General features: G+C 41.4%; 1 protein-coding gene and 3 long non-coding RNA genes across 12 annotated transcripts; all 4 read right to left on the bottom strand.

Annotated features, from left to right (window-relative positions):
* Positions 1 to 2,871: 2,871 nt before the first annotated feature.
* LOC116800412 lies at positions 2,872 to 18,656 on the bottom strand. Of its 8 annotated transcripts, none has more exons than XR_004361361.1 (6): positions 18,518 to 18,656; positions 18,326 to 18,460; positions 17,523 to 17,954; positions 17,436 to 17,461; positions 17,341 to 17,377; positions 17,194 to 17,282 (listed from the first exon to the last, which is right to left on the bottom strand). XR_004361361.1 is itself a non-coding variant. In XM_032715236.1 (5 exons), exons 1-4 carry the CDS (start codon positions 18,547 to 18,549, stop codon positions 3,308 to 3,310), a joined length of 276 nt encoding a protein of 91 aa, XP_032571127.1. In that variant the 5' UTR covers positions 18,550 to 18,656; the 3' UTR covers positions 2,872 to 3,252; position 3,307. The 8 variants fall into 8 exon arrangements, 1 of the variants encoding a protein (XP_032571127.1); XR_004361358.1 differs by having other exon boundaries at positions 17,341 to 17,356; positions 18,518 to 18,655; XR_004361360.1 differs by having other exon boundaries at positions 17,341 to 17,352; positions 18,518 to 18,655.
* Positions 11,076 to 12,242, bottom strand: LOC116800415. The gene is made up of 3 exons (XR_004361367.1): positions 11,720 to 12,242; positions 11,648 to 11,663; positions 11,076 to 11,571 (listed from the first exon to the last, which is right to left on the bottom strand). It is a non-coding gene; the product is annotated as an uncharacterized LOC116800415 (long non-coding RNA).
* LOC116800413 lies at positions 15,987 to 16,742 on the bottom strand. Of its 2 annotated transcripts, none has more exons than XR_004361364.1 (5): positions 16,699 to 16,742; positions 16,355 to 16,463; positions 16,277 to 16,301; positions 16,141 to 16,231; positions 15,987 to 16,087 (listed from the first exon to the last, which is right to left on the bottom strand). It is a non-coding gene; the product is annotated as an uncharacterized LOC116800413 (long non-coding RNA). The 2 variants fall into 2 exon arrangements; XR_004361365.1 differs by having other exon boundaries at positions 16,141 to 16,224.
* LOC116800414 lies at positions 16,836 to 17,124 on the bottom strand. The gene is made up of 3 exons (XR_004361366.1): positions 17,035 to 17,124; positions 16,914 to 16,981; positions 16,836 to 16,860 (listed from the first exon to the last, which is right to left on the bottom strand). It is a non-coding gene; the product is annotated as an uncharacterized LOC116800414 (long non-coding RNA).
* Positions 18,657 to 24,202: the final 5,546 nt, after the last annotated feature.

The raw sequence follows: 24,202 nt of genomic DNA, 5'->3' as shown, positions 1-24,202 counted from the left end.
AGCGGCCGCAACAGACCACTGCCAAAATGCAACAAAACTTACCTGTGATGACTCCTGAGGCTCTCTGCGACGCGGTGCTCCTGTCCTTCTGATGGGGGTACCTGAAAAGAAATAAATAAAACAATGTTAGTCTAAAATTTTAATGTTTTTTGCAAAATAATTTCATTTTATAAATGTAAACAAAACATGCAAGCTGATAATGTTACCAATCATGTCAATGTCTGAAATCCATGCCTAAAAAATACTAACTTAAAAATTAATACTAACAAACTATGTCCAAGCCCCAAACTCACCCCAAGCTATGTTAAACTCAAAAATTCAAATTATTGTACCTACATATTGCATTTATTGTAATCAAAGGCAAAATAAAATTGTGGATGCGGAACAGAATTCATTCTGTCTCCGTACCTCCACCTACAAAGTAAAAAATAAAGTTGTGGATGCGGAACAGAATTCATTCTGTCTCCGTACCTCCACCTACAAAGTTAAAAAAAAATTCTTGGGTAGCCATGAATTTCTTTAATTCCCTTTCTCAAAATACGAAAGAGAATATAAATGCCAAAAATGCCCAAAGAGACCCCCTCTCGATTACCAATACTGCTGCAGCCAATGTTGGCGCCAAAAGCAGCATCTCGAAGGGGAAATCGCCTTCTTCTCCTCCATTCTCTTCACAAACACATAAGCGAAATTCACTCCCCTCAACGACTCACACAAATACAACCGCACCCACAAACACCGACGCCACTCAAAGAGAGTTCACATCCACCACAGCGACCTGCACTAATGCAGCTGCAGCCACTAATACGGACATAGAATTAAGAGGCGCCAAACCGAGCGACGCTATGGGAAATTTCCCCTCTCTCCCACACACCGACAGCTCAGAGAAAAATCTGAGCTCATCCACCAAAATCGGACTTTATGCCTCTTCCCCTCCTTCTGATACACACACGCAAATAAATAAAGCCACCGAAACAAATTTAGAAAGCTGCTCTAAATCTCCCGCGCTTGCCAATTCAAAAACCAAACTCAACAAAGCCAATGATATTGACAGTGGTGAAATTGCTCCACCACTTATACAAATTAACGAAAGCAAGCAGGAGGAAAGACCTAGTACAACTGTCAATGCTTTCTGGTCAATCTTTAACCACAAGCCGGTTGCTTCTAAGCTTAGTTTAAGTACGAAACCAACCAATCTCCCCATAAATACTGGGAAAAGAAGCATTTCCCCTCACCAAAGGAGTGCTTCTTTACGCCCTGATGCTCAGGGCGATTTAAAATTAAAATTACCCAACAATAGATCCATGCCCACTGTGGGGAATTTAGCAAAAGCTCGCACCCTTAGTCGGCCTGCTGCCAAGCGGGACTTATTTAAATCACCGTCCAAGAGCCCAAACGAGCAGCCCATGAGTTTCTCGGAAGTGGTTGCTGGAACAGGTCCAATCTTTGTGGCACCTTCAGTTCCGGCTCCAACTACGAAAACCCCGGCCAAGAGGACTAATGACGACCTGGACTGCCCCAGTTTTAAGACGCCAAATAAACGTTTATGCGTGACCACCAATTTCAAGTCTCCCAGCATTTTCCCACCCCTCACCACACCCGTTTTCCAAAGCAAGGCAGCCAAATCTGTATATGAGGAATCCAAAACTAGGAATCGACTCTCACACCAGCCGTTACCCTGCAGCACCATTGCTCCTGCACGCAGCGCAACGACGGCACCCCCTCAAAATACAGATGCTGAGCTGCCACCTTGGAAACTCGTGCCACTAAGCTGCAGAGCGCCACCCATACTCGTTGACGACGTCAAAGAAATTGTCCCGCTCCTGGAAAAGCTAAACTATACAGCAGGAGTCTCCAGCTACACTACCAGGGCAACTGAAGGGAACGGGATCAGGATTCAGGCCAAGGACATGACCGCCTTCCACAAAATCAAAGATGTCCTTATAGCAAACGGCTTTCCTCTATTCACTAACCAGCCAAAGTCTGAGAGGGGCTTCCGAATAGTAATCAGACATCTCCACCACTCCACTCCATGCTCGTGGATTGTCAAGGAGTTGCTGACACTCGGATTCACCGCGCGCTTCGTCAGAAATATGACGAATCCGGCTACAGGCGGCCCCATGCGCATGTTTGAAGTGGAGATCGTCATGGCCAAGGACGGCAGTCATGACAAAATTATCTCACTCAAACAAATCGGTGGACAAAAAGTGGATATTGAAAGGAAAAACAGGACACGGGAGCCGGTCCAGTGCTACAGATGCCAGGGCTTCAGGCATGCCAAGAACTCATGCATGAGGCCACCAAGATGCATGAAATGCGCTGGCGACCACCTGTCATCCTGTTGCACCAAGCCAAGAACCACCCCTGCTACCTGCGTCAACTGCTCTGGAGAGCACATTAGTGCATACAAGGGATGCCCAGTTTACAAGGCAGAAAAACAAAAGCTTGCGGCTAACAACATTGACACAAACAAAATACGTACAATTAAAGACGCAACTAAAAATTTTTATAGACGTCAGGGCCCTCCTCCACGCAATAACACCCCTCGGCTACCACATAGCTCAGCAATCCTGAGCAGATCAATCGCTGAAGCCCGCCAGGAGGCTGCCAGAAAGTCGGTATTAAATCCCTTCCGTCAAAATACGAACGACAGAAGGCCACGTTTTTCTTCCCACGACACTGCCATTCAAACCCGGCTGAATAAATGGCGCCGAAATATTAACAAGATACCCAAAAAGGGTAGGACAACCTCAAAACACAACGCAAAGCTAAGACTGGTATCCAGGACAAGCAATCCAGCGCAAAGACATCTGGAAAATTACCAGGACATGCTCCGAAAACAAAGGAGTGAAGAAAATGACCAGGAACCTGAAAAAGGTAACTCAAATCCCATGCAAGCTAGCAATGACAGCCCTCCGACCACCAGCAGAGCTGCCAGAGCTAGTTTCAAACCAAGAGTTATTGATGTAGCCACACCATCGCCAAGAAACTCCAATCCATACATACAAAAAGGCTTCTCGGACGACCACACAACAAACCTAGCTAATAGAGTCGACAACTTAGAGAAGAAAATTGACATTTTAATGGCCTTAATCATACAAGGAAGAAACAATAATCTGGACATGGACACATCCAATTAAATCTACATCTATTTATAAATATATTAACGATATCTATATCCGATGGAAAAGCGCACTCCAGTCAGCTCCCAAACTCGTGCACGGTCACCACCTTCCTCGACTCAGCTTAATTTTCCTGGAATACAAATACAAGTAAATAACAGCAATAAAATATAAACAATGCTCTCACCTCAACGCACCCGGATGAACAAGCCCAAGACAACGCACTCCAGCTGATCCTGAAGAAACGATGAGGAGAAAATCAACCAGGACATAAAAGAAAAATCGGTAGATCGATATAAAAAGGATTAGCGTGGCAGAAACATGATGAATAAAAGGCGACTCGCTGCAGCAATTCATGCACAACGTCACTTACCTGAACTTTCTCGCCACACGGTCCCTGACAGTATCCCTCATCACCGATGCAATCTACCTGCAATGCAGCGCTGCAAAAGACGGGCCACAAAAGCTGCCTACGCTTCGACCAGGGCACCCAACGCGGAGCTGCAAAATCCATCCTTCCTGCTACTCTCAAAATCCAGATCGACGAGCGCCTACAAGAGCTGACGCTAATACCTAAAAATAAAACAATTAACCATAAACAAACTAAACAAAACAATCAAATGCACTTACCTACTTGACCACAACCAACTGCTGTTCCACATCTAAAGCAACTGACAAGAGGTGGCGAGCGTCGCAAAAACAAAACGAAATCGCCTATTTTCGCGATTATAAACACAAAAAATTAATAATCCTAAGACGCCGTGTCCACCTTCTGATGCCACTGCACAAAAAAGGATCACTATCCCGGAGCCGACATCATATTAAAAAGAATTAAAATCCTTATCCAAATTGTATAAATTTCCTCATTACTGTATTTTCAATGATTTCCTGATAATCTGTAAGGAAAGGAAAATTAATAAGAATATAATACAAAATTATTCAAGGACACACAGAAAATTGCAAACCTGACAGGCAAACCAGCAGATACAAAAAATGCGACCTCACCCTGCCGACTATGCGCACGTAAATCATGAGACAGGCACCGCAAAAGCAAAACTAAATCGCCAACTTTCGCGATTTTAAACACAAAAAGTTGACAATTTTATGATGCCGTCTCCTTCTCCTGATGCCAAAGCATAAATAAGGATCATTTGCGTGGCGCAGCTGCCACATCAATATGCCGAAAAAACTTGTCCTTAAATTGTATTATTCTCATCAGTTCTGTATCTTCGACGAATTCTCTCCTAACCTGCAACGAAAAGAAAATAAATAAGAACGCGATACAAAAACTACTCAAGGACACATAAATAATAACAAACCGGACAGACAAAGTAGCAGACGATAACAGACGGCTCCATCCTGCTGACGTCAAGCATGCAGCTCCAGCTTCCAAGACTCCAACTATTGAAACAAGGGAACACAAGCTATTACTGGGAAATATATATGTATAATATAATACTTATCTAATTGCAAACTTGATGACTCCAAAATCGCGGCACTCCAGCCGCAATAACACAATGACAAGGGCCTCCAATTTAGCCCCTACAAAACGTACCTGAAAAGCAAAAAATCAACGCAATTATAAACGCAATGCAATATTCACCCCAGACTAGCTTCCCCCATAAGTACCTGAAAAACAATAACAAACGCAGTTATATAAACAAATATACACAATTATAATACTTACCTTAAATTAAATGTACCTGAAACAACAAAAATTAATGCAATCATCAAATAACAAATATTATACTTACCAATTTCTATTTTTACATCCATTTCCATGGCAATCTCGTTGCGGCGGCTCTCTGCAACAAATCTCGAATCGGCGGCCCCAAGCAACCAATCCTGAAGCTATGGCCACAAGACGCGACGCACCTGGCTTCCTTCGGTGATTGTCCGAACTACAATCCCCACAGACGACTTCTCTGCCACGAGACGAACTCCACGACCATAATGCCAGCAGCTCAATAAAAACGCAATGACGGCTGCGCTGGACAACTCTTCGCAACTCTTCCTGACGACCGGCAATACGCATCTGCAATACAAACAAACTCACTAAACAATTGCATAAAGCTGCCATTGACGATATAATCGGATCTTCACCAAACGACGGCTGCGTGGGATGACGCAGCTGAGAATAAATCACCTGCAACTTGTTGCAAGTTGCCCACTTCCAGCGGTCGCAACAGACCACCGCCAAAATGCAACAAAACTTACCTGTGATGACTCCTGAGGCTCTCTGCGACGCGGTGCTCCTGTCCTTCTGATGGGGGTACCTGAAAAGAAACAAATAAAACAATGTTAGTCTAAAATTTTAAATTTTATTGCAAAATAATTTCACTTTAAAAATGTAAACAAACATGCAAGCTGATAATGTTACCAATCATGTCAATGTCTGAAATCCTTGCCTACAAAATACTAACTTAAAATTAATACTAACTAACTATGTCCAAGCCCCAAAAACTCACCCCATGCTATGTTAAACTCAAAAATTCAAATTATTGTACCTACATATTGCATTTATTGTAATCAAAGGCAAAATAAAGTTGTGGATGCGGAACAGAATTCATTCTGTCTCCGTACCTCCACCTACAAAGTAAAAAGCGCCTACAAGAGCTGACGCTAAAACCTAAAAATAAAACAATTAACCATAAACAAACTAAACAAAACAATCAAATGCACTTACCTACTTGACCACAACCAACTGCTGTTCCACATCTAAAGCAACTGACAAGAGGTGGCGAGCGTCGCAAAAACAAAACGAAATCGCCTATTTTCGCGATTATAAACACAAAAAATTAATAATTCTAAGACGCCGTGTCCACCTCCTGATGCCACTGCACAAAAAAGGATCACTATCCCGGAGCCGACATCATATTAAAAAGAATTAAAATCCTTATCCAAATTGTATAAATTTCCTCATTACTGTATTTTCAATGATTTCCTGATAATCTGTAAGGAAAGGAAAATTAATAAGAATATAATACAAAATTATTCAAGGACACACAGAAAATTGCAAACCTGACAGGCAAACCAGCAGATACAAAAAATGCGACCTCACCCTGCCGACTATGCGCACGTAAATCATGAGACAGGCACCGCAAAAGCAAAACTAAATCGCCAACTTTCGCGATTTTAAACACAAAAAGTTGACAATTTTATGATGCCGTCTCCTTCTCCTGATGCCAAAGCATAAATAAGGATCATTTGCGTGGCGCAGCTGCCACATCAATATGCCGAAAAAACTTGTCCTTAAATTGTATTATTCTCATCAGTTCTGTATCTTCGACGAATTCTCTCCTAACCTGCAACGAAAAGAAAATAAATAAGAACGCGATACAAAAACTACTCAAGGACACATAAATAATAACAAACCGGACAGACAAAGTAGCAGACGATAACAGACGGCTCCATCCTGCTGACGTCAAGCATGCAGCTCCAGCTTCCAAGACTCCAACTATTGAAACAAGGGAACACAAGCTATTACTGGGAAATATATATGTATAATATAATACTTATCTAATTGCAAACTTGATGACTCCAAAATCGCGGCACTCCAGCCGCAATAACACAATGACAAGGGCCTCCAATTTAGCCCCTACAAAACGTACCTGAAAAGCAAAAAATCAACGCAATTATAAACGCAATGCAATATTCACCCCAGACTAGCTTCCCCCATAAGTACCTGAAAAACAATAACAAACGCAGTTATATAAACAAATATACACAATTATAATACTTACCTTAAATTAAATTCCACTCAATGTACCTGAAACAACAAAAATTAATGCAATCATCAAATAACAAATATTATACTTACCAATTTCTATTTTTACATCCATTTCCATGGCAATCTCGTTGCGGCGGCTCTCTGCAACAAATCTCGAATCGGCGGCCCCAAGCAACCAATCCTGAAGCTATGGCCACAAGACGCGACGCACCTGGCTTCCTTCGGTGATTGTCCGAACTACAATCCCCACAGACGACTTCTCTGCCACGAGATGAACTCCACGACCATAATGCCAGCAGCTCAATAAAAACGCAATGACGGCTGCGCTGGACAACTCTTCGCAACTCTTCCTGACGACCGGCAATACGCATCTGCAATACAAACAAACTCACTAAACAATTGCATAAAGCTGCCATTGACGATATAATCGGATCTTCACCAAACGACGGCTGCGTGGGATGACGCAGCTGAGAATAAATCACCTGCAACTTGTTGCAAGTTGCCCACTTCCAGCGGCCGCAACAGACCACCGCCAAAATGCAACAAAACTTACCTGTGATGACTCCTGAGGCTCTCTGCGACGCGGTGCTCCTGTCCTTCTGATGGGGGTACCTGAAAAGAAACAAATAAAACAATGTTAGTCTAAAATTTTAAATTTTATTGCAAAATAATTTCATTTTAAAAATGTAAACAAACATGCAAGCTGATAATGTTACCAATCATGTCAATGTCTGAAATCCTTGCCTACAAAATACTAACTTAAAATTAATACTAACTAACTATGTCCAAGCCCCAAAAACTCACCCCATGCTATGTTAAACTCAAAAATTCAAATTATTGTACCTACATATTGCATTTATTGTAATCAAAGGCAAAATAAAGTTGTGGATGCGGAACAGAATTCATTCTGTCTCCGTACCTCCACCTACAAAGTAGGTATGCGTCCACAGGGACTGCCTGGACTGATTGGGCAGGAGACGGCAGCGGGCCTGGACATGGGCGTCACCAGCAACATGGCAGCCACGCGCAGTCCATCCCCCGGTGGCAACAGTCTGGAAATGCAGCAACAGCGGCGCATGCAATCCTCGGAATGACGACAGTGGCAACATTTCTTCAACAGGGTAGCGGTACCTTGAGGCGGCCACACCAACTCCAGCAGCAGCAATAACAGCAATATTGGCAGCAGCAGCACTTAATTGGATGCAGCATTTTCCATTTGACAACATTCCGACGACCAGACTCCTCGCTTGGCCTCTGATGTTTCGCCCTGGAAGAAAAAAGAAGAATGGATTAATTTCCTTTTCTCCCTCAAGCTAGGGTATAAAAACTGCTCTCCTGGACAACCGGCTTTTTCCTGTATATGACACTGGACTGCGGCGCATGCTTTCCCGCCCGCCACTGATAGGATGACCGCATCAGGACTGACGGGACAGACGTCAGGACAGACTAAGGAAGTCCTGATTTAGGATACTGGAGCGCCTAGTACCAGAGTATCCGCCAGTGGATGCTTATGCAGCGGCAAGTCGTCGGAAATCTTATGGTTGGAGCAGCACTTTGGGTATTTCCGCTCCAGTAGAAGCAGCTGGTGACACAAAGGCAGTGGTAGCAGTGTCAGCGCTCCTGGCAAGCCGGCCTTCTCTTTTTGAAGACGCGGGACTGCATCTGGCGCCTCACTAGCGTCTCCTCCCTGAAAGAAGAGATTATTAGTAGGAGCACGAGACCAACAAAAGCCTAAACTTACCATGGCAGCGTCAACAGAAACAGCAGCAGCAAGACCAGAAACAGCAACAACAGAAGCCCGACAACTTTCTTATAGAAACGGCGGCGCATCCATTTCTCGGAACAGCAGCAGCAACAGAGGCGTCTCTTGGGTGCGAGCGGCGGCACTGCTAATAGCCCTCATATATGCAGATCCATTAGGCGTCGACACATCCATCAGCAACAGCGTTAGCAACGGTGGCGGCAGCAGCAGAGAGATCTCATTGCAGCAATAGCCAAATTGCATGCATTCCAGGACTCGACTCATGTTGGCCCTGGCTTTTCTTCGTACACCTAAATTGGCGGCTGATTTCACCCTGAAAAATTGAAGCATCGGTTATATCGAAATGAACTAGGCGGCGACACACTCACCAGCAGCAGCAACAACAACAACAGCGGCAGCAGTAGCAGGAAATGACCTCACGGAACAATCCAATTGGCACTTTCCGGAGCCCGTATTTCTCGCCAGGTCGTTGGCCAGTCACATGGGCCTGCGCGATGGAGATTATGACGATTATCTGCCCGGTGGACGGCCACAAGATGGAATCGGCCCGTTTCTGCCCACCGGACCTGCGCCAGGATAGCAGCAACGGCAGCGGACTATGTATGCGCAGTTATAGACGTCAGCAACAGTGGCGGCAGCAGCAGGAAATGTTTGTCTGCAGTCTCCTAATGGCAATTTCTTGCTCAGTTGAAATGGACCTGCAATTTTCAAAAAGATACAAACATGAGACTCGGCTCAAATTGGAACATCACACAGACTGTACTCACGTATACACACAGACAAACCGAAGCCTATAGATGACGCTGACTGCGGCTCACTTTTTCCTCAAAAGGTTGTGCGTGCACCAAAGTCGACGGGCCACGCCGACCGATGATTGCAGCACACCGACATCTCCGCAGCATCTACGTTATCAGCACCACTGAAAGCAGAAACAGGTTTTACTATTGGGCAATGCGCAGAAAAATTAAATATTACAATAAGAAATACATACACAATTTTTCTGCCTCGTTTCCGCTTGAAGTGAGACCCTTGCCTGCATATGCCATTGACACTGACATGCGCGGTGAAAAATACTGGAATTCCGAAAATACTAACCTGAACACTTCCAGTATTTCTGCCCGATAGTCGATAGGCTGACGACAAATTAAATTGGTAGCATATCGATATCCCGCCGCGCCTTCTGACTATCGAAAAAGCCTGCCTTCGCGCCTAGCCCAAATTTGCAAGTCAGTTGAGATCATAAAACCGACAGAGGCGCGCGCGTAATAGTAACTACAAGTGAAGCCAGCAGCAACAACAACAACTAATGGACGGCCAGAACGTGAACCAAAGCGGAGGATGGGCATCGGTTCTATCCATATCATCTGACGACAGCAACTGCTCATCCTCGCCGCCTTCTGTTATAGTCTCATCGCTGGATACCAAATCATCGTTAAACTTTATCTTAAAATTACTTACCTTAACTATTTTCTCCTATTCCATAAGCTATTTCCTAAGTAACGTAATATTCAAACTTAAATACCACTTTAGAACCATGGCGCGCAAAAAACTGCCGCCAAATATTTCAAAAACATGGCGCGCAAAAACTACCGACAAATATTTCAAAAACATGGCGCGCATAAAACTACCGACAAATATTTCAAAAATGTTCTCCTTCAAATTTAAATTATAAATTAATGTAATTCACCGCCACCAGTTAGAGACTCATCATTGTTAAACAATTATTAAAATTTACTTACCATAACTACTTCTACTCCATATGCTATATCCTAATGTAATATTTAAATTTAAATTCCACACTAGAACCATGGCGCGCAAGACAGCCGCCAAGTAATTTCAAAAATGTCTCCCGCAATTTTTAATGATAAATTATTACTTTAATCTATGGCATGCATATCTGCAGCCAAAAAATCCGAAAATGTAATTTGCCACAAATTGTCACTATATATTTTTAAGCAAAAATCAGAGGACAATAAAATGACAACGCCACCAGACGTTGAAAATAATAAAAAAAAAAAAAAAAAAAAAAAATTTCCTGCCAAATCACAACTAATACTCACCTCCAATGACTCTTGAGGCCTCCAGCAACTCGGTGCTTCCGTCCTTCTGGCGGGGGTACCTGAAAAGAAATAAAATGTATAATATTAGTACCTAATTTCAATGTTTTTTGTAAAATTACTACAAATTATTAATGTAAACAAAACATATAAGATGATAATGTTACCAGTCCATGTTTCTGTCTATAATCTAAGCCTAAAGCAAAAAAAAAAAAAAATACTAACTAAATATTAAATACTAACTATGTCCAAATCCCCAACTCACCTCATGCAATGTTAAATTCTAAATTCAAATAATTGTACCTATATATTGCACAAAATGTAATCAAAGGCAAAATAAATTGTGGATGCGGAACAGAAGTCATTCTGTCTCCGTACCTCCACCAGTAAAGTTGATTTGATTATAAAAACACATAAATTATAAATATAATACTTACCTCCCACCAAATGTACCTGAAAAGAAAAACACAAAATTCCTTTCCTCAGTATCGCATCTCCCACGGATTTTCCGCTAACCTACAACGAAAGGAAAAATTTTAATAAGAATATGATACAAAATATAATTAATTAAGGACAAAGCAAACCGGACAGGCAAATAACCAGGCGACAATAGGCGACAACAGGCGGCTCCATCTTGCTGACGATAAGCATGCAACTGCTCTTTCCAAGATTGTAAATTCTGAAACGAGGAAGCACAAGCTAAAACTGGGAATTAATTACTTTAACAAAACACTTATCTAATTGCCAACTCGACGACCCTAAACCCGCGGCTTTTCCGCTGCCATGTTCCAAAAACAAAGGGCCTCCCAATTAGTTACAAAACGCAGCTGAAAAACAAAATATTAATGCAACCTTAAAAACAATTATAACACTTACCACCAGACTAGCTTCCACCTAATGTACCTGAAAAACAAAAATAAAACAAAACAAAATTAATGCAATAATTATAAAAACAAAAAATTATAAATATCATACTTACCTCCCACTAAACGTACCTGAAAAAACACAAAATGACACAATCACAAAATCAAATAACAAATATAATACTCACCCAATCTCTAATTTTACTTCCATTTCCATGGCCCCAATCGTTGCGACGGCCCTCGGCAACTAATCACGTTCCGGAGGCTCCAAGCTGCAAACCCTGACGAAATGGCCACAAAACGCGGCGCACCTAGCCACCCTAGATGAACGACCAAGCCACAATCATCACTGTCGACTCCTCTGCCATAATGAGACAGATCACACCACAATAATGGCAGCAGCTCCAAAACTACGTGACGACCGCTGTTCCGGACCTTTCTTCAGGCATCCTCTTCCCGACGACCGCCGAAGCTGACCTGCAATTTAACAAGCTAAATAAATAATCGCAAACATCTACCACTGAGGGTGGAAGAGAAAACCAACAAATGACAGCGGCGCGTCATATTCTTACCACCAATAAATTACCTGCAACGCTTTCCGGACATACATATGGCAAGTGGCGCGCATCCAGCGTCCGAAGCAAATTTCCTGCCAAATCACAACTAATACTCACCTCCAATGACTCTTGAGGCCTCCAGCAACTCGGTGCTTCCGTCCTTCTGGCGGGGGTACCTGAAAAGAAATAAAATGTATAATATTAGTACCTAATTTCAATGTTTTTTGTAAAATTACTACAAATTATTAATGTAAACAAAACATATAAGATGATAATGTTACCAGTCCATGTTTCTGTCTATAATCTAAGCCTAAAGCAAAAAAAAAAATACTAACTAAATATTAAATACTAACTATGTCCAAATCCCCAACTCACCTCATGCAATGTTAAATTCTAAATTCAAATAATTGTACCTATATATTGCACAAAATGTAATCAAAGGCAAAATAAATTGTGGATGCGGAACAGAAGTCATTCTGTCTCCGTACCTCCACCAGTAAAGTTAAAAAAGCACACCTCATGACCTCCTGAATCTTCAAATCCTTAACGCAAATTAAACTCTCACTATGACTATAAATCTAAACAACGGACAATCTTTCAATACCCTTAAAATAGGATATTGGAACGCATGCGGAATTACTAATAAAACAAATGAACTGGAGGCCTACATTAAAAAAGAAGGTATCCAAATTATGCTAGTAACAGAAACCAGGTTAGAGCGAAATTCCAACGCACTAAACTTCAAAGGTTTCCACACATACCTAGCACAAAACCCTACTTCACACAGAAAAGGCGGCACGGCTACCATCATCAATCAAAACGTTCGACACACCTGCCTTAATCCAATAGAGACTGATTTCTTGCAAAGCGCACCCATAGCACTTATACCTTCAAGTCGCATACGCGCAAACATGACAATTGTTGCCCCAATATACTGCCCACCTGTATTTAAATGGACCACTGAGCAATTCTCAAAGCTTTTTAACCACTTTGACATGCTCCTCGACGGAAAAACTAAATTTATACTTGGCGGCGATTGGAACTGCAAACACAGACTCTGGGGTAACTTTTTATCTTGCGCTAAGGGAAGATCCCTGTCTCAGTCAATCCTTGCAAGAAAAGACCTTGACATAGTGGCCACCGGCCAAGCCACACACTTTCCTTTTGACAAGAAAAAACAGCCCTCTGCATTGGACTTTGCAATCTGCAAGGGCTTCCACACTCAAAGTCTAAAAACCTACTCTACAGATGAACTCAGCTCGGACCACCTCCCTATCCAAATAGTCATATGTCCCGACGACACCGACTGGCAACTCAATAACACAACAAACAATGCAATTATACAAAAAAGAACAAATCTCACGAAATTCAAGAAAAATCTAGAAAACAAAATATTACTAAATACGGAAATACGCACAGGACAGGACATTGACGATTGCATAGACATTCTTATCAACAATATAAAATCAGCAGCCAATGAAGCCACCCCATCAAATCGCCCCCAATTATTGCGCAACTACAACTCATCAAGAAGACCCACAAAGCTAAGACTAGATGATGCTACTAAAAGGTTACTAGAGGAGAAAAAGGAGCTAAATAGAATCTTTAGGGCAGTAGGAACTGACGAAGCCCGAAGATGGTTTAAAAACGTGCAAAATAGACTGTCTAAAGAAATCAGAAAGCTCAAACTTAAACTCCTCAACCGCAACCTTCAGGACATTGATACCACCGACCGATATAGAATGCAAAAACTATGGAAAACTACAAACACAATCAAAAAGCAACCCCGACCCTGCTGGCCGATTAAAAAGGACAATGAAGACAACCGCCTAAGAACTGACTACCCCTGGACCAGGACCTTAGATGAAAAAGCTGAAGCTTTTGCAGCCCACCTTGAGTCCCGCTTCAAGCCAAATCAAAATAACGACGCCAAAGACAGGGATTTCGTCAGAAGTGAATTAGAAAAATTCAGATCTTTAGATACGAACGGCGAATCTGGTAACAGCACCTTCAAGCCAGTCACGCTGGCCGAACTAAATGAGCTGATAAACTCACTGGAATTAAAAAAAGCCCCAGGAACTGACAATCTTAACAACAAAACCTTAAAAAACCTACCCACCAAAGCCAGATTATACCTAATACTTATTTATAACAACATCCTGAAAATTGGACATTTCCCAAACAAATGGAAGCACGCAAGCATCTCAATGATTCCCAAACCAGGGAAATCACCTTTTGCTCTAAATTCCTACCGACCAATTAGCTTACTCTCTGGCCTTTCTAAACTACTCGAAAGAATACTACTGAAACGACTGTACGACATTGATTACTTTGCCAAAGCAATCCCATCCCACCAATTCGGATTCAGAAAGGACCACGGAACGGAACATCAGCTAGCCAGGGTGACTCAATTTATTCTAAAAGCCTTTGAAGAGAAAGATGTCTGCTCTGCCACTTTCCTTGACATTACGGAAGCCTTTGACAGAGTCTGGCACGACGGCCTACTATATAAATTATCCAGACTCATTCCCAGATACCTATTTGACCTACTTGAAAACTATTTATCTAATAGAACCTTCTCTGTCAGGATCGACGGTGAAACGACGTCTAGGATAGGTAAAATTAGAGCAGGAGTTCCTCAGGGCAGCATACTGGGCCCGGTCCTCTACTCAATATACTCATCTGATATGCCCTACCCAATCGTAAAAGACTATATGCGCCACATATCCTTCCCCGATTACAACCAAACAAATACTATCTTAGCTACATATGCAGACGATACCATAATTCTTAGCCGGTCTAAATATACCAATATTGCGATTAACCTAAATCAAAATTACCTTAATGTTTTCTGTAGATGGTCAAAAAAATGGGACATAGCAATTAATGCAAAAAAAACTGGACACATTCTCTTCTCCCTAAAAAGAGAAGAAACAAATACATACACTCCTCCAACAATTAATGGACAAAGAGCCGCCAAATTAAACAAGCAACGCTATCTCGGGCTCATGCTAGATAGAAAACTGACCTTTGGGGCACACATAACGCTGCTAAAAGGAAAAACAATAGCTGCTTACAAAAAACTAGAATGGCTAGTAGGAAAAAATAGCCACCTACCTAAAAACGCAAAGGTTCTCCTCTGGAAACAAATTGTCTCCCCAATCTGGCATTACGCCATTGCAATATGGGGCTCTCTGGTATCGGACACCCAAGCAAATAAAATTCAAACAATGGAAAACAAATTTATCAGACGAATCATTAACGCCAGCAGATATACGAGACAAGCAACCATTAGGACAATTTATAACATTAAATCATTCGAGGAAATTTTTGACAAAGCAAGCCAACGCTACGCCAACTCCCTTACTGACCATGAAAACCCTCTAATAAATGACCTCCTAATCAATGCCTACAAGCCTACCAGACTGGAACCAAGCAGAAGCAGATACGCCAAGCAATTCTCAAAATATTTCCTGCCTCTTCAACAACACCAACCAAAACCACCTGCGGAACCCACCTATAGCTCCATACATGATTATACAAAAAACGAGGAAGCTGAAATAGTCGTCAAAATGAGAACCAAATACAGACAGACCCTTCCAACACTCCTCCTGATTGCTGACCAAGAATTAGAAATAAGGCAATCCATAGCTGAGAAAATGAGAGTGGTAAAGGAAAAAGCCGATAGGAGAAAAGCTTTAGAGAAGGGACCACCAGACAGATGGTGTGAACTCGAAATAAATTATTACAGCAAATTATTCAGAAAAGGACTAAGGACCAGAGAGGAAATTCTTGAATTAATGCTCGGACAACCCACCTCTGTAATCAAAATAGTAATCCCAGACTACGAACCCGAAACTGACCAAAATAAACAGTCTTCATAAATTAATAAAAGCAATTAAAACCAAAATACATTTATTTACAATTAATTAATAATTTATTAAGATACAAGCTACAAACTATAATCGACTGATATAACATTAGCTGCACCCAACGCACCTGAAAACATAAACAAATATTAATGAAATTATAACAACAAACATAATACTTACCTCCAGATTAATCGCAAACTTGTGGAATCCAAAGCCACGGCATCCCAGCAGCGATGGCCTTAATATTAGCTGCTACAAACGTACCTGAAAACTAAAACAAATATTAATGCAATTATAACTCAAACTTAATACTTACCTCCAGACTAATCGCAAACTGGTACCTGAAAACAAAAACAAATATTAATGAAATTAAAATAACAAACACAATACTTACCTCTAGATTAATCGCAAGTGGTCTAATATTTACAATTAATCCCTAATTTATTAAGATACAAGCTACAAACTATAATCGACGGAAATAACATTAGCTGCAACCAACGCACCTGAAAACATAAACCAATTTTAATGAAATTATAAAAACAAACATAATACTTACCTCCAGATTAATCGCAAACTTGTAGAATCCAAAACCATTGCATTCCAGCAGCGATGGCCTTAATATTAGCTGCTACAAACGTACCTGAAAACTAAAACAAATATTAATGCAATTATAACTACAAACTACTACAAAACATAAACCAATATTAATGAAATTATAAAAACAAACATAATACTTACCTCCAGATTAATCGCAAACTTGTAGAATCCAAAACCATTGCATTCCAGCAGCGATGGCCTTAATATTAGCTGCTACAAACGTACCTGAAAACTAAAACAAATATTAATGCAATTATAACTACAAACTTAATACTTACCTCCAGACTAATCGCAAACTGGTACCTGAAAACAAAAACAAATATTAATGAAATTAAAATAACAAACACAATACTTACCTCTAGATTAATCGCAAACCTTGGCATACCAGCTGCGACGGCTTTAATATCAGCTGCTACAAACGTACCTGAAAACTTAAACAAATATTAAAGCAATTATAATTACAAACACAATACTTACCTCCAGATTAATCTCAAACGTGAAGAACTCAAAACCACGGGATCTCAGCTGCGACGGCCTCAATAAAAGCTGCAACAAATGTACCTGAAAACAAAAACAAATATTAATGCAATTATAATTACAAACTTATTAATGCAATTATAACAACAAATTTAATACTCACCTCCATATTAATCGCAAGCTTGAAGAACCCAAAAACCACGGCATCACAGCTACGACGGCCTCTAAATTAGCTGCTACAAACGCACCTGAATACAAAACAAAAACAAAAATTTAATACAATTTAAAAACAAACATAATACCCACCTTCAGAACAGCCTACCTAAAAAAAAAAAAAACACACCTGAATAACAATAATTAATACAACTATATAAACAAACAAATACAAACATAATACTTACCTCCAAATATCGTTCAGCCTGGGCCCCTGAAAAATACAAAAGAAAACCAATGAAACCACAAAAACAATTAACAAATGTAATACTTACCTAAAATTTATCTTTACATTCATTTCCATGGCCCAAATCGCTGCTACGGTCCCCGACAACAATCCTTGACCCGGAACATCCTGAAACACCATGACCTCTTCCGATGCGGCGGTCCTCGGCAACTTTTCCTGATCTGGAAGCTCCTAGCTGCCAGTCCCGACGCAATGGCCACAGGACGCGGCGCACCGTGCAACCTTCGTTTCCACCACCATGTTGACAGCAGCTCCATTACATCCCAATGACGGCTGCGCGGGATTCTAGCTTCTTCAAAACTTATGCAACTGCTTGCAACACCGACCGGGACGAGCTCGTTGCAAGCGGCGCTCCTCCAGCGGCCACAACAAATCACAGCCAACACACTACAGGCGCCTGCCCGTGATGACTCCTGACGATTCCAACGACTCGGCGCTCCTGTCCTTCTGGCAGGGGTACCTGAAAATAAATAAATTAAACAACAATGATAGTCAAAATTGCAAAATCTATTGTAAAAAGATCCAATTGTTAAATGTAAACAAACCATGCAAATTTTAAAATGTTACCAGTCCATGTTACTGTTGAAATTTAAACTAACAAAATACTACATTAATACTAACTATGTCCAAGCCCCAAACTCACCCCATGCAATGTTAAACTCTAAATTCAAATAATTGTACCTACATATTGCATAAATGTAATCAAAGGCAAAATAAATTGTGGATGCGGAACAGAATTCATTCTGTCTCCGTACCTCCACCTACAAAGTAAAAAAGAACTTTCTCGCCACACGGTCCCTGACAGTATCCCTCATCACCGATGCAATCTACCTGCAATGCAGCGCTGCAAAAGACGGGCCACAAAAGCTGCTGACCAGGGCACCCAGCGCGGAGCTGCAAAATCCATCCTTCCTGCTACTCTCAAAATCCAGATCGACGAGCGCCTACAAGAGCTGACGCTAAAACCTAAAAATAAAACAATTAACCATAAACAAACTAAACAAAACAATCAAATGCACTTACCTACTTGACCACAACCAACTGCTGTTCCACATCTAAAGCAACTGACAAGAGGTGGCGAGCGTCGCAAAAACAAAACGAAATCGCCTATTTTCGCGATTATAAACACAAAAAATTAATAATTCTAAGACGCCGTGTCCACCTCCTGATGCCACTGCACAAAAAAGGATCACTATCCCGGAGCCGACATCATATTAAAAAGAATTAAAATCCTTATCCAAATTGTATAAATTTCCTCATTACTGTATTTTCAATGATTTCCTGATAATCTGTAAGGAAAGGAAAATTAATAAGAATATAATACAAAATTATTCAAGGACACACAGAAAATTGCAAACCTGACAGGCAAACCAGCAGATACAAAAAATGCGACCTCACCCTGCCGACTATGCGCACGTAAATCATGAGACAGGCACCGCAAAAGCAAAACTAAATCGCCAACTTTCGCGATTTTAAACACAAAAAGTTGACAATTTTATGATGCCGTCTCCTTCTCCTGATGCCAAAGCATAAATAAGGATCATTTGCGTGGCGCAGCTGCCACATCAATATGCCGAAAAAACTTGTCCTTAAATTGTATTATTCTCATCAGTTCTGTATCTTCGACGAATTCTCTCCTAACCTGCAACGAAAAGAAAATAAATAAGAACGCGATACAAAAACTACTCAAGGACACATAAATAATAACAAACCGGACAGACAAAGTAGCAGACGATAACAGACGGCTCCATCCTGCTGACGTCAAGCATGCAGCTCCAGCTTCCAAGACTCCAACTATTGAAACAAGGGAACACAAGCTATTACTGGGAAATATATATGTATAATATAATACTTATCTAATTGCAAACTTGATGACTCCAAAATCGCGGCACTCCAGCCGCAATAACACAATGACAAGGGCCTCCAATTTAGCCCCTACAAAACGTACCTGAAAAGCAAAAAATCAACGCAATTATAAACGCAATGCAATATTCACCCCAGACTAGCTTCCCCCATAAGTACCTGAAAAACAATAACAAACGCAGTTATATAAACAAATATACACAATTATAATACTTACCTTAAATTAAATTCCACTCAATGTACCTGAAACAACAAAAATTAATGCAATCATCAAATAACAAATATTATACTTACCAATTTCTATTTTTACATCCATTTCCATGGCAATCTCGTTGCGGCGGCTCTCTGCAACAAATCTCGAATCGGCGGCCCCAAGCAACCAATCCTGAAGCTATGGCCACAAGACGCGACGCACCTGGCTTCCTTCGGTGATTGTCCGAACTACAATCCCCACAGACGACTTCTCTGCCACGAGATGAACTCCACGACCATAATGCCAGCAGCTCAATAAAAACGCAATGACGGCTGCGCTGGACAACTCTTCGCAACTCTTCCTGACGACCGGCAATACGCATCTGCAATACAAACAAACTCACTAAACAATTGCATAAAGCTGCCATTGACGATATAATCGGATCTTCACCAAACGACGGCTGCGTGGGATGACGCAGCTGAGAATAAATCACCTGCAACTTGTTGCAAGTTGCCCACTTCCAGCGGCCGCAACAGACCACCGCCAAAATGCAACAAAACTTACCTGTGATGACTCCTGAGGCTCTCTGCGACGCGGTGCTCCTGTCCTTCTGATGGGGGTACCTGAAAAGAAACAAATAAAACAATGTTAGTCTAAAATTTTAAATTTTATTGCAAAATAATTTCATTTTAAAAATGTAAACAAACATGCAAGCTGATAATGTTACCAATCATGTCAATGTCTGAAATCCTTGCCTACAAAATACTAACTTAAAATTAATACTAACTAACTATGTCCAAGCCCCAAAAACTCACCCCATGCTATGTTAAACTCAAAAATTCAAATTATTGTACCTACATATTGCATTTATTGTAATCAAAGGCAAAATAAAGTTGTGGATGCGGAACAGAATTCATTCTGTCTCCGTACCTCCACCTACAAAGTAAAAAAAAAGCGATCAGCGCTTGGCCAGCGTGAGAACTGCTGACCATGCAATTATGTATGTTAGCCCTCAAGTGGGTGCTCGTATTACGCATACACTTGGGCTGGACTGTTTATGTACACATTGCAATATAGGTACAGTGGTTAACCGATATGTGTGCATACTACAATTCAAATTGCCGCTAATCAGAAAGAAATTCATCGCAACGTTAAATGCAGCACAAAATAGGCGCTCAAAAAATAGGCGGATCAATAGGAGTAAAAAGGGCGCTTGCAATGCTTGACAGCGAGAGCAAGAAAGATATTTAGATTGCCTCTAATTTTCTCTTCCATATTACCAAGAATGATCGCTTATGCGAGAGGAGTCCCAACATATTGTCCTCTTCGAATTTTTGGCAACCCAAAATGGCGGCGGACGAACGAGATGACAATATATTCTGTAGTTACGCCCCGCGTTGATGACAATGAGAAGGAGGAGGAGTGCTATAGGCACACATATAAGCGATCAGCGCTTGGCCAGCGTGAGAACTGCTGACCATGCAATTATGTATGTTAGCCCTCAAGTGGGTGCTCGTATTACGCATACACTTGGGCTGGACTGTTTATGTACACATTGCAATATAGGTACAGTGGTTAACCGATATGTGTGCATACTACAATTCAAATTGCCGCTAATCAGAAAGAAATTCATCGCAACGTTAAATGCAGCACAAAATAGGCGCTCAAAAAATAGGCGGATCAATAGGAGTAAAAAGGGCGCTTGCAATGCTTGACAGCCAGAGCAAGAAAGATATTTAGATTGCCTCTAATTTTCTCTTCCATATTACCAAGAATGATCGCTTATGCGAGAGGAGTCCCAACATATTGTCCAAAAAATAGGCGGATCAATAGGAGTAAAAAGGGCGCTTGCAATGCTTGACAGCGAGAGCAAGAAAGATATTTAGATTGCCTCTAATTTTCTCTTCCATATTACCAAGAATGATCGCTTATGCGAGAGGAGTCCCAACATATTGTCCTCTTCGAATTTTTGGCAACCCAAAATGGCGGCGGACGAACGAGATGACAATATATTCTGTAGTTACGCCCCGCGTTGATGACAATGAGAAGGAGGAGGAGTGCTATAGGCACACATATAAGCGATCAGCGCTTGGCCAGCGTGAGAACTGCTGACCATGCAATTATGTATGTTAGCCCTCAAGTGGGTGCTCGTATTACGCATACACTTGGGCTGGACTGTTTATGTACACATTGCAATATAGGTACAGTGGTTAACCGATATGTGTGCATACTACAATTCAAATTGCCGCTAATCAGAAAGAAATTCATCGCAACGTTAAATGCAGCACAAAATAGGCGCTCAAAAAATAGGCGGATCAATAGGAGTAAAAAGGGCGCTTGCAATGCTTGACAGCGAGAGCAAGAAAGATATTTAGATTGCCTCTAATTTTCTCTTCCATATTACCAAGAATGATCGCTTATGCGAGAGGAGTCCCAACATATTGTCCAAAAAATAGGCGGATCAATAGAAGTAAAAAGGGCGCTTGCAATGCTTGACAGCGAGAGCAAGAAAGATATTTAGATTGCCTCTAATTTTCTCTTCCATATTACCAAGAATGATCGCTTATGCGAGAGGAGTCCCAACATATTGTCCTCTTCGAATTTTTGGCAACCCAAAATGGCGGCGGACGAACGAGATGACAATATATTCTGTAGTTACGCCCCGCGTTGATGACAATGAGAAGGAGGAGGAGTGCTATAGGCACACATATAAGCGATCAGCGCTTGGCCAGCGTGAGAACTGATGACCATGTAATTATGTATGTTAGCCCTCAAGTGGGTGCTCGTATTACGCATACACTTGGGCTGGACTGTTTATGTACACATTGCAATATAGGTACAGTGGTTAACCGATATGTGTGCATACTACAATTCAAATTGCCGCTAATCAGAAAGAAATTCATCGCAACGTTAAATGCAGCACAAAATAGGCGCTCAAAAAATAGGCGGATCAATAGGAGTAAAAAGGGCGCTTGCAATGCTTGACAGCGAGAGCAAGAAAGATATTTAGATTGCCTCTAATTTTCTCTTCCATATTACCAAGAATGATCGCTTATGCGAGAGGAGTCCCAACATATTGTCCTCTTCGAATTTTTGGCAACCCAAAATGGCGGCGGACGAACGAGATGACAATATATTCTGTAGTTACGCCCCGCGTTGATGACAATGAGAAGGAGGAGGAGTGCTATAGGCACACATATAAGCGATCAGCGCTTGGCCAGCGTGAGAACTGCTGACCATGCAATTATGTATGTTAGCCCTCAAGTGGGTGCTCGTATTACGCATACACTTGGGCTGGACTGTTTATGTACACATTGCAATATAGGTACAGTGGTTAACCGATATGTGTGCATACTACAATTCAAATTGCCGCTAATCAGAAAGAAATTCATCGCAACGTTAAATGCAGCACAAAATAGGCGCTCAAAAAATAGGCGGATCAATAGGAGTAAAAAGGGCGCTTGCAATGCTTGACAGCCAGAGCAAGAAAGATATTTAGATTGCCTCTAATTTTCTCTTCCATATTACCAAGAATGATCGCTTATGCGAGAGGAGTCCCAACATATTGTCCAAAAAATAGGCGGATCAATAGGAGTAAAAAGGGCGCTTGCAATGCTTGACAGCAAGAGCAAGAAAGATATTTAGATTGCCTCTAATTTTCTCTTCCATATTACCAAGAATGATCGCTTATGCGAGAGGAGTCCCAACATATTGTCCTCTTCGAATTTTTGGCAACCCAAAATGGCGGCGGACGAACGAGATGACAATATATTCTGTAGTTACGCCCCGCGTTGATGACAATGAGAAGGAGGAGGAGTGCTATAGGCACACATATAAGCGATCAGCGCTTGGCCAGCGTGAGAACTGCTGACCATGCAATTATGTATGTTAGCCCTCAAGTGGGTGCTCGTATTACGCATACACTTGGGCTGGACTGTTTATGTACACATTGCAATATAGGTACAGTGGTTAACCGATATGTGTGCATACTACAATTCAAATTGCCGCTAATCAGAAAGAAATTCATCGCAACGTTAAATGCAGCACAAAATAGGCGCTCAAAAAATAGGCGGATCAATAGGAGTAAAAAGGGCGCTTGCAATGCTTGACAGCGAGAGCAAGAAAGATATTTAGATTGCCTCTAATTTTCTCTTCCATATTACCAAGAATGATCGCTTATGCGAGAGGAGTCCCAACATATTGTCCTCTTCGAATTTTTGGCAACCCAAAATGGCGGCGGACGAACGAGATGACAATATATTCTGTAGTTACGCCCCGCGTTGATGACAATGAGAAGGAGGAGGAGTGCTATAGGCACACATATAAGCGATCAGCGCTTGGCCAGCGTGAGAACTGATGACCATGTAATTATGTATGTTAGCCCTCAAGTGGGTGCTCGTATTACGCATACACTTGGGCTGGACTGTTTATGTACACATTGCAATATAGGTACAGTGGTTAACCGATATGTGTGCATACTACAATTCAAATTGCCGCTAATCAGAAAGAAATTCATCGCAACGTTAAATGCAGCACAAAATAGGCGCTCAAAAAATAGGCGGATCAATAGGAGTAAAAAGGGCGCTTGCAATGCTTGACAGCGAGAGCAAGAAAGATATTTAGATTGCCTCTAATTTTCTCTTCCATATTAC

The sequence above is a fragment of the Drosophila sechellia genome, chromosome 2R (genome assembly GCF_004382195.2).
Source record: "Drosophila sechellia strain sech25 chromosome 2R, ASM438219v1, whole genome shotgun sequence".
In the NCBI taxonomy this organism is placed as follows: domain Eukaryota; kingdom Metazoa; phylum Arthropoda; class Insecta; order Diptera; family Drosophilidae; genus Drosophila; species Drosophila sechellia.
The sequence above is the reverse complement of the archived record's forward strand: the minus strand, read 5'-3'. Positions and strand labels throughout refer to the sequence as shown.

Excerpts from the sequence above, each read along its gene's own strand:
- LOC116800412 (XM_032715236.1), bottom strand. The coding sequence starts at position 18,549 with ATGTGGAACAGCAGTTGGTTGTGGTCAA. Across the intron at positions 18,461-18,521 it reads CAGCAGTTGGTTGTGGTCAA|GTTTTAGCGTCAGCTCTTGT; the intron begins GTAGGTAAGTGC and ends TTTTATTTTTAG. Across the intron at positions 3,356-3,492 it reads CGTGTGGCGAGAAAGTTCAG|GATCAGCTGGAGTGCGTTGT; the intron begins GTAAGTGACGTT and ends TCGTTTCTTCAG.